This window comes from Rhinichthys klamathensis, unplaced genomic scaffold (genome assembly GCF_029890125.1).
Source record: "Rhinichthys klamathensis goyatoka isolate OS25496 unplaced genomic scaffold, OSU_Roscu_1.1 h1tg000301l_1, whole genome shotgun sequence".
Classification (NCBI taxonomy): domain Eukaryota; kingdom Metazoa; phylum Chordata; class Actinopteri; order Cypriniformes; family Leuciscidae; genus Rhinichthys; species Rhinichthys klamathensis.
The window spans coordinates 3,202,074-3,220,173 of NW_026606820.1; the positions used below are offsets into that span (position 1 = coordinate 3,202,074).

The window sequence follows — 18,100 nt, forward strand, 5'->3', positions numbered from 1 at the left end:
AGTACAGTGAACTCATTGTCATGTTCAAGAAACCAATTTGAAATGATTCGAGCTTTGTGACATGGTGCATTATCCTGCTGGAAGTAGCCATCAGAGGATGGGTACATGGTGGCCATAAAGGGATGGACATGGTCAGAAACAATGCTCAGGTAGGCCGTGGCATTTAAACGATGCCCAATTGGCACTAAGGGGCCTAAAGTGTGCCAAGAAAACATCGCCCACACCATTACACAACCACCACCAGCCTGCACAGTGGTAACAAGGCATGATGGATCCATGTTCTCATTCTGTTTACGCCAAATTCTGACTCTACCATCTGAATGTCTCAACAGAAATCGAGACTCGTCAGACCAGGCAACCTTTTTCCAGTCTTCAACTGTCCAATTTTGGTGAGCTCTTTTGCAAATTGTAGTCTCTTTTTCCTATTTGTAGTGGAGATGAGTGGTACCCGGTGGGGTCTTCTGCTGTTGTAGCCCATCCGCCTCAAGGTTGTGCGTGTTGTGGCTTCACAAATGCTTTGCTGCATACCTCGGTTGTAAGTCAAAGTTGCTCTTCTATCAGCTTGAATCAGTCGGCCCATTCTCCTCTGACCTCTAACATCAACAAGGCATTTTCGCCCACAGGACTGCCGCCTTCTGGATGTTTTTCCCTTTTCACACCATTCTTTGTAAACCCTAGAAATGGTTGTATGTGAAAATCCCAGTAATTGAGCAGATTGTGAAATACTCAGACCGGCCCGTCAGGCACCAACAACCATGCCACGCTCAAAATTGCTTAAATCACCTTTCTTTCCCATTCTGACATTCAGTTTGGAGTTCAGATTGTCTTGACCAGGACCACACCCCTAAATGCATTGAAGCAACTGCCATGTGATTGGTTGATTAGATAATAAATGAGAAATTGAACAGGTGTCCCTAATAATCCTTTAGGTTAGTGTATATATATATATATATATATATATATATATATATATATATATACACACTCACCGGCCACTTTATTAGGTACCCCATGCTAGTAACAGGTTGGACCCCCTTTTGCCTTCAGAACTGCCTCAATTCTTCGTGGCATAGATTCAACAAGGTGCTGGAAGCATTCCTCAGGGAGTTTGGTCCATATTGACATGATGGCATCACACAGTTGCCGCAGATTTGTCGGCTGCACATCCATGATGCGAATCTCCCGTTCCACCACATCCCAAAGATGCTCTATTGGGTTGAGATCTGGTGACTGTGGAGGCCATTTTAGTACAGTGAACTCATTGTCATGTTCAAGAAACCAATTTGAAATGATTAGAGCTTTGTGACATGGTGGAAGTAGCCATCAGAGGATGGGTACATGGTGGCCATAAAGGGATGGACATGGTCAGAAACAATGCTCAGGTAGGCCGTGGCATTTAAACGATGCCCAATTGGCACTAAGGGGCCTAAAGTGTGCCAGGAAAACATCCCCCACACCATTACACCACCACCACCAGCCTGCACAGTGGTAACAAGGCATGATGGTTCCATGTTCTCATTCTGTTTACGCCAAATTCTGACTCTAACATCTGAATGTCTCAACAGAAATCGAGACTCATCAGACCAGGCAACATTTTTCCAATCTTCAACTGTTCAATTTTGGTGAGCTCTTGCAAATTGTAGCCTCTTTTTCCTATTTGTAGTGGAGATGAGTGGTACCCGGTGGAGTCTTCTGCTGTTGTAGCCCATCCGCCTCAAGGTTGTGCGTGTTGTGGCTTCACAAATGCTTTGCTGCATACCTCGGTTGTAACGAGTGGTTATTTCAGTCACTGTTGCCCTTCTATCAGCTCGAACCAGTCTGGCCATTCTCCTCTGACCTCTGGCATCAACAAGGCATTTCCGCCCACAGAACTGCCGCTCACTGGATGTTTTTTCTTTTTCGGACCATTCTCTGTAAACCCTAGAGATGGTTGTGCGTGAAAATCCCAGTAGATTAGCAGTTTCTGAAATACTCAGACCAGCCCTTCTGGCACCAACAATCATGCCACGTTCAAAGTCACTCAAATCAACTTTCTTCCCCATACTGATGCTCGGTTTGAACTGCAGGAGATTGTCTTGACCATGTCTACATGCCTAAATGCACTGAGTTGCCGCCATGTGATTGGCTGCTTAGAAATTAGGTGTTAACGAGCAGTTGGACAGGTGTACCTAATGAAGTGGCCGGTGAGTGTATATATATTAGTGCTGGGCAAGTTAACGCTTTATTATCGCGTTAACGCATTTATTAATTAATGCCGACAATTTTTTTATCGCGCGTTAACGCAGTTTTTTTTGAAAGTCCGTTGCTCACTGGCTCTGAATACACATAGGCCTACAGTCAAACCATGATCACAGGAGGGGTGGGATGTTGGTCAGCCAGCAAATAGCCCACCCAAACAAGCAGTGGAGAGGCTTTGGCAGGTTCTCTCAGGTGAACAGAAAGGGAGACAGCGCTCCGCGAGTGAATGACAGGCGCTCTATGGATAGTAAACATGGCAACGGCTTCTGTGCGCTACGCAGCTGTAGCCTATTTAACTTAAATTAAAATTATACATAACTTTACCTGATAGGCCTGCAATTAGTTTAGCAGGGATGCTCTGCCATGTGAATTCCCTCCGGTTGATGTCCTGATAACTATTTAGATTCTGGAAACTCACAAACAGCGAGCCGAGGATCAGTCTCTCTTCCAATGATTTGTGCTGCGCGTCGTGTACAAAAAGTTAGACAATTCAACTTCGGCAACGCATGGGCGCGTGCGTGAGGCGTGCATGACCGCAACAGTTTCACAGGAACGCACCCGCTTGTTGCTACACCTGTGCTCGACCACTTCACCTCACTCTAGGCTGATTTATACTTCTGCGTCGGACCTACTCCGGAGCCTCTACGCTATGGACTACGCGTTGGTTTTCATTTATATATCTGCGTCGTTGTCCGCGTTGAGCGCAATTACACATGCAGAGGGAGAGTGTGAAACCCGGGGAGCGGTTCTAGCAATCACAGCGCTTGCGGTACGCTTAGAATTGACGTTACATTTTTGGAGAGATGCACGTCAGGGTACGCGCGCCACACAGCTACGGCGTGAGTTCGACGCAGAAGTATAAATTGGGCTTTACCTCTGTTTAATGTAATCTTACGTGGGAAACCATGGCATGTAGAAAGAACAAGTGGCAAATAGCTTTGTTTAAATATTTGATTTGATTACATTAATGTTTAAGTTGAGATTTACAAGAAATATTTTATTGATACTGTGTAAAGGGAATACTGCTGGTGTAAAAGCACCTTATTTGTTTAAAGTTTTTGCAAACCACATGTTATTGCACTTTTGTAGCAGTACATTTAAAATCAAAAGTGCGCAATACACTACTTTAGAATTCATTATTCAATTTTGCGCGTAACAATGCGATTAATCGCAAGAAAATCATGCGATTAATAGCGATTAAATTTTTTAATCGCTGCCCAGCACTAATATATATATATCAATATCTGATCAATATGCTTAATAAAATAGAAATGTGAGATGGTCATACATCATGTACATCACATGAGTCACTTTATTGAACATTACAGTGAAGAAATAAAGAGCGGGACATTTTAATAGGCCTATGCATTTGTAAGGAAAAACTGTATGATCCTCCAACATTATAGAGTAATTATAGTTAATAGTAATAAGATTAAAGATAAGCATGTGTATCAGACAATGAGAATATTTTATACAAAACGAAAGCATCATTAACACAGTCTAGCATCAGACAACAGCAGCGCAGCATAGTAATGTTGACACCAAACGGGTGATACGCCTGATAAGGCAGAACATTCTCCCAGACGTTCCAACAACGCACTGGCTCTATCACCTGCAGACGCGTAATAATCTTCGGAAACACAACCATATCTCTGTTCACGCTCCACTTCATATGCCAGTGAATTTAACGCTCATATCAGTTCTGCAGCCGCCGTGTATCATTCCAACACATCAAAACACGTAACACATTGCCTATGTTTACCTGTTGCCGAGCCCCGCCTACACGCAGTGATTGACAGGGTGGGAGGGGGTGGTGACGTGATCGGCTCGGAATGCATTTGCACATTGAATTTTGGCTACATTCATTGCGGGACACTTAATGAAAATGCAATCGCAAGTGCCTTAAATGTGAGTGTAAATGCAATTAAGAAAAATACAGTTTTTGCTACAGTTTTTGCTTGAACATGTTAGACATATCTGAGCATTTCTGTAATAGATTTTCATTTTCATTTTGCAACTTATAAAGCATTAAAATCAGTATTCAATTTACATATTAAAACTAGTGTATGAAATGCAAATGTAAATTATATAATTGATTTTTCATTTTTCGTTGCACAAATGTAATGGAAAATGTAAATTTAAATACAGAAATGCATAGCCATTTTACATATTGCATTGTCATTTTGCATATTACATTTCAAATTGAATATTGGTAGGCAAGGCAAGGCAAGGCAAGTTTATTTATATAGCACATTTCATACACAATGGTAATTCAAAGTGCTTTACATAGAATAAGAATAATTAAAAGAATAATTAAAACAGTTTAGAATAAAAAATAAAATAAAGTAATACTGGTCCACGCCAATTTGGGTCACAACTTCTTTTATTTTTCTCTCGGAATCGTTCCTGATGCATCCCTGGCAAACAACCCTATTTTTTGTTAGTATCCCTAACTGCCTGATTCACTAAATTCGGGGATCCCCTATCTGAGATGGAAGAGATTGAGCCGGTTTACAGTGCCACTGGACCTCTAGCCCAGGGACGTACTCTGCTGGGGTGGTGCTACACCAGTAATGCCCCCATAGAGCACACTTCGCGTGCGCTGTCTGCTGCCGTTACCCTTAACGACACTCTCAGCGACGTCTTATACTCTCAGCAATATAATTAACTTAGTCCTTCACTCGCCTCATTGGAGCGGTCTCCTTCAAAATCTCTTCCAGAGATTATAAAAAATATATATATAAAAAAAAAAATTAAAGCAGTATACAGTAAAAACAGTCGGACGAACAGTGGCACAGTGCTCATTCAGTAAATGCATAGCTAAACAGATGTGTTTTGAGTCTGGATTTGAATGTGACTACTGTAGGAGCACATCTGATCTCTTCTGGAAGCTGGTTCCAGCTGCGGCTGGCAAAATAGCTAAAAGCAGACTCTCCGTGCTTAGAGTGAACCCTTGGTATTTATAGCTGATGTGATCCTAATGATCTGAGTGATCTGTTAGGTTTATATTCAGTGAGCATATCTGCAATATATTGAGGTCCTAACCCATTGAATGATTTATATACCAGTAATAATACTTTAAAATCAATCCTAAATGTAACTGGGAGCCAGTGTAAAGACCTGAGGACTGGTGTGATATGGTCATATTTTCTGGTTCTGCTCAGGATCCTGGCAGCAGCGTTCTGTATGAGCTGCAACTGTCTTATGGTCTTTTTAGGAAGGTCAGTGAGGAGTCCATTACAATAATCCACCCTGCTGGTGATAAAAGCATGAACAAGTTTCTCTAAGTCTTGATTGGAAACAAAGCATCTAATTCTTGAAATATTTTTCAGATGATAGTACGCTGATTTAGTTATTGCTTTGACATGTCTACTGAAACTAAGGTCTGACTCTAGAGACACACCAAGATTCCTGACTTGATTTTTAGTTGTTGACTTCAGTTTTGTCTTTGTTTAACTGAAGAAAGTTTTGGCACATCCAACTGTTTACTTCATCAATGCATTGGCACAGGGAGTCAATGGGGCTGTAGTCGTTAGGCGATAGGGCTACAGTAAGTAGAGCTGTGTGTCGTCTGCATAGCTGTGGTAAGCAATTTTGTTCTTTCTCATTATTTGGCTCATTGGGAGCATATACAGGTTGAATAGGAGTGGTGCAAGAATTGAGCCTTGAGCAAATCATGGATGTTCACTCAGACTTATGGTCTCCTATACTCACATAATAACCTCTCCCTTCTAAGTATGACCTGAACCATTTTAGGACTATCCCAGAAAGCCCCACCCAGTTTTCCAGCCTGTCAAGAAGTATGTCGTGATCGACAGGGTCAAATGCAGCACTGAGGTCGAGTAGTACCAGTACTGATCATTTCCCTGTATCAGTATTTAAGCGAATATCGTTTATTATCTTTATGAGCGCTGTCTCTGTGCTGTGATGCGATCGGAAACCAGATTGAAAATTGTCAAAGTATCCATTCGAGCTTAAGAATGTGTTCAGCTGATTGAAGACAACTTGTTCAATGACCTTGCAAGGATGAGCTGATCACCTTTCTGATATTATTGATTTTCTCAGAGAAGAAAGAAGCAAACTCACTGCACTTGCCGTCTGAGAGCATTTCACTGGGAATCTGGCTTTGGGGGTTTGTCAGTCTCTCTACAGTAGCAAAGAGAGTGCGTGTGTAGTTTAAGTTTCTGTTTATAATATTCGAGAAGAAAGTCTGTCTAGCTTTGCCTAGTTCAATATTAAAAGCATGGATGCTGTCTTTGTAGATGTTATAATGGACTACAAGTTTTGTCTTCCGCCACATGCGCTCTGCTCTTCTGCATTGTCTTTTCATATTTTGCACAGCTGTTGAGTTTCTCCAAGGTGCTTATTGTCTACCACTCTTCTTCCTGACTTTCACAGGAGCAATATCATCAATTACACTTTTAACTTTTGAGTTAAAAGAATCAAGGAGAAATCAACAGAGTCAGCAGATATGCTTGGTTTTAAAGATATAGCCTTCATAAATAGCACACTAGTGTTCTCATTTAAGCATCTCTTCTTGACAGACAGAGATCTAGCTTCAATGGCAGGAGAAATCAATATATCAAAGAAAAATGATCAGACACTGTGTCGTGGGACCATGTACATGCTGAGTCAGATCAAAAGTTTTTAAAACAGTTTTGATTTCTCTTGCCATATTGTTTTCTGCATTATCTATGTGAATGTTAAAATCTCCAGCAATGGCAAAACAGTCAAACTCTGAGGAAATTGTTGATAGCAGTTCTGTAAAGTCCTCAGCAAAGGCTGAAGAGTATTTTGGAGGCCTGCAAATAATGATAAGTAAAATACGTGGAGCACCTTTTAACACAATACCCAGATATTCGAAAGACGGGTAATTCCCAAATGATATTTGCTTACATTCATAGACATCTTTAAAAAGAGCAGCTAAGCCCCCACCTCTCTTACCCGCTCTGCAGACACTCATAAAAGTAAAGTTAGGAGGGGATGTTTCATTGAGGACTGTTCCACTGCAGCTGTCTTCAAACCAAGTTTCATTTAGAAACATAAAGTCCAGGTTGTATGTGGTTATTAAATAGTTGACTAGAAGTGATTTATTTTTAAGTGAGCAGATGTTTAAAAGTGCTAACTTAACAGTCTTACTGGTACCCAAATGCTTCCATAATTCAGAGCCATCAAATGACGAATACGAAAAAAACGCATACGATAATTTCGGACTCTGTGTGCAAGGACCTTAAGGATGGATATGGATTCTACCACATTATATAAAAAATGGGTAACACTTTACTTGAAGGGGTGTACATAAGACTGACATGACACCTTCATAACCATGACATGACATATGTCATGAATATGAAGTAGGGTTTATGCATGTTTATGACAACTGTCATTAAGTGTCTTTCACTCAATAATGACATTTTGAATACAAATATGACATTGTTTAAGATGTCTTTGTTATGACATCTTGACATAAACCATAACATCATAACCTGTCAGAGTCTTTGTCATGACAACTTGACATTAAATTAAGTTAAACTGTCATGTGGTTGGTTTTGACATTGGCTGTCATCAGTCCATTATAACTGTGTCATGAATATTTTTCGTGACCTCAACTACAGTGGTACAAATTGAATTTGTCATTAAACAGTTATAATGGCTTCATGACAGCCAATGTCAAAACCAACCACCTGACAGTTTAATGTAATGTTAACCAATCAAGCTAAGTGGTTTCTTAAGTTTGATAATTAATCTGCTATGTCATGTTTATGACAGGTTGTGTTGTCTTAGTAATGTCAAGTTGTCAGGACAAAGACACTGCAGGTTATGATGTATTGGTTTATGTCAAGGTGTCATAACAAAGACATCTCAAACAATGTCATATTTGCATTAAAAATGTCATAATTGAGTGAATGACACTTAATGACAGTTGTCACAAACATGCATAAAACTTCCTTCATATTCATAACATGTGTCATGTCATGATTATGAAGGTGTCATGTTAGTCTTATGCACACCCCTTCAAGTAAAGTGTTACCAAAAAAGGTCATTGTGCCATTACAGATGGAGAATATGTACCACAAAATGTGCATCAATACCACAACACCCACCACAGCTTCAAAATGTAGTGTAGTGTAAATATGTAGACAGTCTAATCACTTGCCTGAAATGACAAGTTGGTGCATTTCAAATGTGACTGCGTAATCTCTTTGAAATATTTTAATACCAGACAACCAAAACAACAGAAACTATGGATTACACCCAGCACAAACACAAGCAATGGACCTTTGCCATGGCTTCTTGCCATTGCTGTTCTTTGTGTGCCTGAGCCGCATATTATATAAACCATTTTTTCTGGGGATTAGAATGTAATCGGAATGTCCGTAATACACTGTGGAGTTAAGAAGAACATTGATTGTTAAGGTGAGTCTGAGAAAAAGGGAGAAAGAGAGAAAGTAAAACATATGGTCTCTCTCCTAGTGAAATAAAGAGTGAGAAAGGGAAAAGCCAACCTGTAAAGAGCTCAATGAAATGAACTGCCCAAGTTCAGAAAGACTTAGATATGAACTTGGCACAGTTGTGCATATCAGCCATAGGGCCGTGAGGTTTATAAAAACAATTTGATGCTGATGGTACTTGGATGCAAACGTGAGTCAGACACTCAAGGCTGAAAAAACAAACTTGATCGCTGCCTCCTCTCTCCTGCGACTCTTTAAAAATGCATGCTCCGTTCTACCACAGTCTCATCATAAAATCTTCTGAAAAAAAGTAGGAATGTGAGCGAAAAGCCAGATTTTCTAAGGCAGTTGGACCACACAAAAAAAGTGGGGGTGATTCATTTAGCAGCCTTTCTGTCATTTTTCGTATAAACGAGTTGAGCTGGATGATGAGGAAGCCCTGAAGTCCTGAGGCAAATTTAAACCCATATTGGACTTTTTCTCGCTCCAAGAGAGATCAGTATCTCCCAGGCCTTTGGGGGAGAACACATCCTCTTGTTATACTTTTTTTCCAAACATTATGCAATCCAAGTACAGTGATTCACATGGGAGTTTCCACAAAAACTCACTCTACGTTTTCTGTGGTAAAAACACTGAGAAAAAGTCACTGATCAGAAAGTTTGGCGTTAAGAGGAGACAGATTCTGGTGGCCTGTTGCTCAGGGGCTGGGTACTGGGGTCATGACTGATCTGCTTAAAACTGAATCAAAAGCACAGGAAGAAAACAATTTTTCTGAAGTGAAACATCCAGAAAGAAAAAGATCCAGTCATCTCCAGGGCTCCAGCCTCTGGGATCCACTTGCTTCAGCCTGGCAGGTCTGTCCCGCTGGAACTGGAATCAAAGTCATCTCCCCCTAACGGTGACATTCACAGCATTTCAATTGAGCCATCAGTCTGTCAGACACAATACCTCCCCCCTGCCTAGGGATTTAGGAGGTTCGGTTTTTCTGTGCCATGATCACTGTGTCAGGCTTCTGTAAAAACACTGCATGAAGAATGTATGTTTAATGCATTATGCCTCTGTATTCCCTGCCGAAAAGACCAGTATTGGGGGTCAAAAAAAAAAATTTGAATGCTGCTTTACTACTTTCACCAGCTAGACTAACATGAAAATGCCATGCTGGTCTTTTCAACAATTCTATTTGAACAGCTCTATATAAAAGTTCTATTAAAATGATTCATTCACGTTTTTCTCTGTTATTATCACTGACTTTATCTATCGTCCTTAACCTCACCTTTCTCTTTCTGGCTTCTTTCTATACTCCTTCCTCTTCGCTTTTTCTATATCTGGCAGACTGGGCTCCTGTAAAGAGGAGATAAAGTCCTCCAGCAGGCCAGGCCCGAAGCCTATGTCCCCATCGGACTTTCTGGACAAGCTGATGGGAAGAACCTCCGGCTATGACGCTCGCATCAGACCCAACTTCAAAGGTGTGACAGAACGTAAACAAACAAGCTTTTGTCGGGATATATGCAACATAACCTACTGTGAAACTGGTAGCAGCTTGACAGCAGTGGCTCCTGTGAACTTAAATGAGGTGACAGTAGATAGAACCTGGTGACCTGACTGTGTGTTACTACTTCAAATACAGTAAAGAGTGGGAATGCTCTTTGAAAGGTGTTCTGTTCTTATAATAATTATTTTGATGAATGATGGCTAGGGGCAGTCTAATATATATATATATATATATATATATATATATATATATATATACACACACACACTCACCTAAAGGATTATTAGGAACACCATACTAATACTGTGTTTGACCCCCTTTCACCCTCAGAACTGTCTTAATTCTACGTGATTCAACAAGGTGCTGAAAGCATTCTTTAGAAATGTTGGCCCATATTGATAGGATAGCATCTTGCAGTTGATGGAGATTTGTGGGATGCACATCCAGGGCACGAAGCTCCCGTTCCACCACATCCCAAAGATACTCTATTGGGTTGAGATCTGGTGACTGTGGGGGCCATTTTAGTACAGTGAACTCATTAACATGTTCAAGAAACCAATTTGATATGATTCGAGCTTTGTGACATGGTGCATTATCCTGCTGGAAGTAGCCATCAGAGGATGGGTACATGGTGGCCATAAAAGCATGGACATGGTCAGAAACAATGCTCAGGTAGGCCGTGGCATTTAAACGATGCCCAATAGAGGGAATGCATTAACGTCACTTTCCCACCGGAACACGCCCCACTCAGCCGGACTGAGTGGCAAAAGAGCTGCTGCGTGACTGGAGTTAATAGGGGAAACTGCGAAAACGAGAGTAAAACAAACTATTATCAGTTTAAACTAAAAGTTGGACTCGATATAGTGTTCCTTACAACTTATCAAAGATCCAGTGATCCATGGATATTGACATGCAGCCAGGAATCGTGTTTCCTGACGTTTATATGTGCCTGATTTCGACGCCGGGGAAATAAATGAAGAAAATTTGACTGTAAACGTTTTATATAAATACAATATAGATAGGTCTAAATCCGAGTGATCACTTACATTAATGTTATACTGTACATCATCATATCGTCCAGCCCTAAAACTTGTATAGTTTTTTGTCAGTGTTTATTTAAAAACATCCAATTATGCAGAATATAGTCTGTTCTGTAGCTTTTTGCAGTCTGTAAAAATATACAGTACCTCAGATTTCTGGTCAAATCTAGTTGTACAGTCAATCGCAAAGCTCTTTCCCATTTTAGATGTGGTTTGTGTGTTTTTTACGGCATTCACGCTGAAAACAAATGCTGCCGCTCAGTCTTTTTGCCACTTGTGGGTGTGACCGCATTCACTCCGGCCGACGGTGACGTCATGCGCATACCCTCTATTGGTAAATGGACTGCATTTATATAGCGCTTTCACAGACCCAATGGCCACCAAAGCGCTTTACAATTTTGCCTCACATTCACCCATTCACACACTCATTCATACACCGACGGGCGACGGCAGCCATGCAAGGCGCCATCCAGCTCGTCGGGAGCAGCTGGGGTTAGGTGTTTTGCTCATGGACACCTCGACACTTGGTCAGGTGGAACCGAGGATTGAACCAGGTTTGTAGACAACCCACATGAACCACTGAGCCACTGCCGCTGCCGTGCTCTATTGGCACTAAGGGGCCTAAAGTGTGCCAAGAAAACATCCCTCACACCATTACACCACCACCACCACCAGCCTGCACAGTGAGACTCATCAGACCAGGCAACATTTTTCCAGTCTTCAACTGTCCAATTTTGGTGAGCTCTTGCAAATTGTAGCCTCTTTTTCCTATTTGTAGTGGAGATGAGTGGTACCCGGTGGGGTCTTGGTCAGGGTATATTCTGGCAAACTGTTTGCCAATCACTTCTAGCAATTGGCAAAGCAAGCTGTGGTACACGCCATTTACCAACAAGCGATGGGTAATTTGCAAAGCACAATGTTATTTTCTGTTTCCCAGCACGATACCACAGAACGGCATAAAGTAAGAGGTTTGAGAAGTAAGAGGCGGGGCACCAGTTAAAACATTTCAAAGTTAAAGTTCAGCCAAACAGGTATTAATATTCAAGTTTTAGTCATATTGATTGTTTATAGCTGAATTAGTAGAACGCAATTATACACAACCGATTTTATTGGTTTATAATCATAGACAGCAAAAAAAAAATCGTATTCTCAAAGCAGAATATACTCTCAGAAAGCTCCTAATTTATCTTAAAACTTCTACGTAGGAAGCTTCTACGGATCTGAGAGCAACTCTGAGTGAGGAAAAGACAAAAAAAAAGTTATACAAAATATGTGATTTTTGTTATGTCTGGTAGGCTACATGGACCAGAAAAGCACGAACACATTATGTGGATTAAACAAATCACAGTTATTAAAACTATATTGACAGTCAAAAAGTTTTGTTTATAAATGTATGTAAAATAAAGTAATAAAGAACTTGCTAATGTGAATGTTGTAGGCTACTGTGCACGGTGCAGCCGGTGTTTCACAGCGCAGCAAACGCTCTTCCGACGCACCACTCAGGCGTGCGGTATGAAACCGGCCTTAGAATAAATGTAATGTAGCGATCGGGTGCGGATATCTATAAATCAGAGACAATTATGTTGCGGGTGGTTGGCGGTGCATTATTAATTAGAAGCAGCCGATTCGGGTGACGTTTAAGATGATCCGTGCATATAGCCTCGTATTAAACGATCAAGCTGTAGATGATTTTTCCCACAGAAAATTAATAACACAAAACAATTTGAAACTTAAAAAAACATACTTATGAAATCATAGCCTACAATAGAATGCGTTATGCAATGATTCAATAAATTCTGTTGGTTGGAAGTCTTATTTCTCTGATGATTAGGCTACACTGAATTTATGAAAAATTCTATAGTTAATAAAATGTCTTGGTGTGGCTCACCCTGTACCATATGGCAGCCTTACAGGGGGCATGGCCAACAGTTTGAGAACCACTGCTAAAATCTATGTTAAATGATTTTACAATTATATTAGACAATGGAGGTGTGAACTTAAAGATGTGAGAAATTCTATATTTTATTAAGATATTACAAAAGAAGGGGGTTGTCATGCTCATGCCAATATCTTATACTGTTGGATTCTTTATTGGATTCATATGCTATATTGTTCCAAATATAATTGCGTTCTACTTAATTCAGCTATAAACAATCAATATTTGACTAAAACTTGAATATTAATACCTGTTTGCCTGAACTTTAACTTTGAAATGTTTTAACTGGTGCCCCGCCTCTTACTTCTCAAACCTCTTACTTTATGCCGTTCTAGTATAGTGCTGGGAAAACAGAAAATAACATTGTGCTTTGCGAATTACCCATCGCTTGTTGGTAAATGGCGTGTACAACAGCTTGCTTTGCCGATTGCTAGACGTGATTGGCAAACGGTTTGCCAGAATATACCCTGACCCCGATTGCTAGAAGTGATTGGCAAACGGTTTGCCAGAATATACCCTGACCGGTCTTCTGCTGTTGTAGCCCATCCGCCTCAAGGTTGTGCGTGTTGTGGCTTCACAAATGCTTTGCTGCATACCTCGGTTGTAACGAGTGGTTATTTCAGTCAAAGTTGCTCTTCTATCAGCTTGAATCAGTCGGCCCATTCTCCTCTGACCTCTAGCATCAACAAGGCATTTTCGCCCACAGGACTGCTGCATACTGGATGTTTTTCCCTTTTCACACCATTCTTGGTAAACCCTAGAAATGGTTGTGCGTGAAAATCCCAGTAACTGAGCAGATTGTGAAATACTCAGACCGGCCCGTCTGGCACCAACAACCATGCCACGCTCAAAATTGCTTAAATCACCTTTCTTTCCCATTCTGACATCCAGTTTGGAATTCAGGAGATTGTCTTGACCAGGACCACAACCCTAAATGCATTGAAGCAACTGCCATGTGATTGGTTGATTAGATAATTGCATTAATGAGAAATTGAACAGGTGTTCCTAATAATCCTTTAGGTGAGTGTATATATACACAATTTTCAGCTTTTGTTATATGCTTGTTTACTTAGCTTTTTCATTCTTTTTCATTCATTTTTTTGTTGTTATTTTAGTACTTATTTTATTTCAGTTAGTTTCCGAGGCAACATTTCTAATTTCCATTCTAATATTCCACGTTTAAGGTAAATTAATTTTAAGTTAATTTTACGTTTAAATTTCAATCTTAATTCACACAAACGTATCATGTTTTCTGAAGACTTTATATAAAGCACACAAGTCACATGGACAACTTTTATGTTGCTTTTAGTCATTTTTGGAGGTTTGGCAACCATATCCTTTCAGTATATGGAGGGAAAAAAAGGAAAAAAATTTATTATTGTGAGAACTATCCCTTTAAGTTCTACTAGTCCCACTATCTAGTTTTCATTCACTCTCCAAATATTGACAAAAGTATATTCAAGTCTAAACATAAGAAACTTCTCTCCTCTATTTCAACAGGACCACCAGTAAATGTCACCTGTAATATTTTCATCAACAGCTTTGGATCCATTACTGAGACAACTATGGTATGTAACAACACTGGTTCATTTTAGTTTAAAATCAAATATTCAGGATTGAGCTTGTCTTGTCTAAAATGCAAAGCGGAATTCCTTCTCTTTATCTTCATTCTTTTGGGCAGCATGCTCTATTATATTTCTATTATATTTCTGCTGGATGAGTTTTAGTTGCTTGCCTGACTTCTCGAGGAGCAAATCACTTTAGAGTCCAGTGGGTCAGCTGATGTGCTGATAATGAACTGTCCACCATGCAATTAAAATAAGAAATTGAGAGAACCCCCAGAAACGGTTGGGGGATGAAAGGGTGATACAACCATCCTCTAAAGCCTGTGCTTAAAGTGTCTTTGTCAGCAGAATGTTTCAGTTGACCGTTACAGATTGTCAGCGGTCTGCTAGTCGGCTAACCTGAGGTTATGGAGGAATGGAGGACTTACTGTACAACAGAAATTAATGTCAGGGGAGAACATGTTATTTACCTGCAAGTCAAGGGCACTTGCTTTAGTCTGTGTTAGGTTTGCAATTTAAAAAAGAACATTAGGTCTAAAAAGAACATGAATAATTAACAAGTCCAGAAATTGAACTAGATTTCAGGACCCAACACATTTATTATTCTTCCTACAGGATTACAGGCTTAATGTCTTTCTACGCCAGCAGTGGAATGACCCTCGACTTGCCTATAGTGAATATCCTGATGCATCTCTAGACCTGGATCCTTCTATGTTGGACTCCATATGGAAACCCGACTTGTTCTTTGCTAATGAGAAAGGTGCCAACTTCCATGAAGTCACAACAGACAACAAGCTGCTGAGGATATTTCAGAATGGGAATGTGCTTTACAGCATTAGGTAAGCAGAGAAGTCTAAAGAGATTTCAGAGAAAAAAAGGGAATTAACAAGAACTAGTGACGAAGGGCGATAGGGTTTTGCATTAAAATATTATTGCAAAATATATGTTAAAGAAGTGAGCAAAAATAAATAGGAATGAACAATGATCACACTTGAGTTTGAGCAATTATTATTCAGAAAATATAAAATACGTAATATGAGAGATGTTATGTGGCCTAAAAAACCAAAACAAAAAGGCTTGACTGTTAATGCCAAGTACTCTTTCTATTTTTGTTTTGCTTTTTAAAAACATCTAAGAAACATCCCAGGAAAAAAATGTCATTAAGTTGATTCTAATGATGGATGTAATTGTGGGTTGGGCAAAGATACATCAAAATGTATTTTAAAATAAAATACCAAATTAATTTTAAGTGTATCAAAATAAACTACAAAATACAGCTTCCACACCATGCAAAACAAACTACTGTATTTCTGTATTTTAAAAATACTAAAAAAATACTTTTATGTATAAAAGTAATAAATAATTTTACTTTTATTACTTTTAGCATGAAATTTCCTATGAAATTGGCCTATTTGATCTATCCCTTCACCATTACACTGACACGGTTGATTAAGTAAACAATGTTTGATATAGTAGCAGTTTTTGTCTGCCCGAGTCATGCAATAAATTTGACATCTGCAACCAGTTAACAGATCAAATATTCACATATCCCTGTGATCTCCCAGATGAAGGTTAGCTTTAAAGTAACCAACAGTTTAATGTTTAACAGTTTGCGAATGACACATAATTGTATCCTTAGTTAGTTACTTGGTGTTTGGTAGTGAAGGGCCTACTTTACATCAGCAACACTGACTCAATGGACCCTATCATACAGGCGCAACGCAAGTGTTTTTTGCTGGTTCCAGCCTGATGCAGTTATCATTTTCACGTCCTGCGCCACGTTGTTTAAATAGCAAATGCATTGGCGCCCATCTGTTTGCCCATGAGCGTGCTGGTCTGAAAACGAGGTGTGTTCAGGCGCATTGTTGGCGCGTTGCTATTTTGAGGCAGCTGAAATAGACTGCGCCATTGACCAACAAAAACCTGGTCTAAAGTCAATGGCGCAGTATGTTTTTTGTTATTTAAAGGGCCCATTAGTAATATGAACCTATAGGTGGGTCGTTAAACTAGCAAAAGTGGATTCGGACACGCCCTAAGTGCACTTGTGCCGTGCACTTTAGACCATGCACTTAGATCATTAAAATAGGGCCCATAAGGGGCTTTCGCACCGGGTAGTTCTAGGAACTAGCCACCAGGGTGGTTGCCCGAGAACTAATGGTTCCCCTTGGAACATTTTCCTGGTTGCATTCGCACCGCCAGTAGGAACTCTAAAGTGACATAAGCTGCGCTTGTTGTTGAGAATGAGTGTACATTCTCTGTGTTCAATAGTTAACGATCTGTTTAACAGTCCTGTCTAATACGTTATTAGATAGAACTGTTATACATAGAAAGTAGACAGTACAAAGGTATTAGCGTATGCCGTGTGGTTGATGTTCAGTGTTGCTAGCTGAGCAGAAATACATGTTTGGCTTGGTCCCTTCAAAGTTACGTTGGATTTTCTCCTCAGCATAAAGGTTGAGGCACATCTATCACTGTTTTCCATGTTCGTAGAGTTAGTTTGAGGAGTAAATATATAGGCTATAATCTGTGTGTTACACAGCCTTTTTAAAAATTGCGGGTGCTCATCAGCGTACATTAACATCACTGGTAGTTTCCTATAGTGTTGGTTAGACCCTACTCTGAAGTAAGAGCTAAATTAGTTTCTCCAAAAGAGTTCCTAGAACTAAAATCGTTCCTAGTTCCTGCGGTGCCAACACACCAAAATCCGGGTACTTCCGCCAATAGTTCTAGGAACTATGAAAATGTTCCTCCGGTGCGAAAGTCCCTATTGACAAACAAGTCATTCATAAGAAGACAACTGAAGGCACCTTTATTCATAGCAACGAGTTTCTAATTAATTAATCATTTGATTGTTAATCATAAACATAATAATATATTATGTGTCAGGCAGTCATCCATGCTTTATTATAATTATTTTCGTGCACAACCGAGGAACATGAAACATGAAACATGAAAACATGAAAGTAGCAAGCTAACGTTAACTGTGGGGCTGCTGCTCTGTAAAAAATTTTTCAAGACCATTATGTAAATTGGTAAACTATTTAGCCTAGGCTACTAAAACGAACACCAAAACTTAACATGAACTGTTACAAAATAATACCAATTTATAAAAAAAAATTGATGGAAAGCTGACAGCCTGCATGTTTCTTACCTTGACCACCTTCTTCCATTTTCTGTTCTGATCTCAACAAGTCTGGGCAAACTACTGAGTAGGCACAATCAGAGGCCGCATTTTTATGATGTCATCATGTAGACTTCTTACAAAGTATTTTACAGTATTTTAAAACTACAAAAATACCATTTTCATCAACCCTATCAAATACAAATTACAAATTTATATTTGAAATACGTATTTGAAATACATGTATCATAAATAC

At 39.7% G+C, this 18,100-nt stretch overlaps 1 protein-coding gene across 1 annotated transcript in view; it reads left to right on the forward strand.

Moving 5' to 3' along the window:
• glra4a (glycine receptor, alpha 4a) overlaps window positions 1–18,100 on the forward strand; it is a 70,492-nt gene that overhangs the window by 34,217 nt on the left and 18,175 nt on the right. Inside the window, exons 2-4 of the mRNA XM_056270281.1 lie at window positions 10,023–10,156; window positions 14,659–14,726; window positions 15,339–15,562. Of these exons, the coding sequence (XP_056126256.1) occupies window positions 10,023–10,156; window positions 14,659–14,726; window positions 15,339–15,562 (426 nt within the window). The remainder of the gene's footprint in view (window positions 1–10,022; window positions 10,157–14,658; window positions 14,727–15,338; window positions 15,563–18,100) is intronic.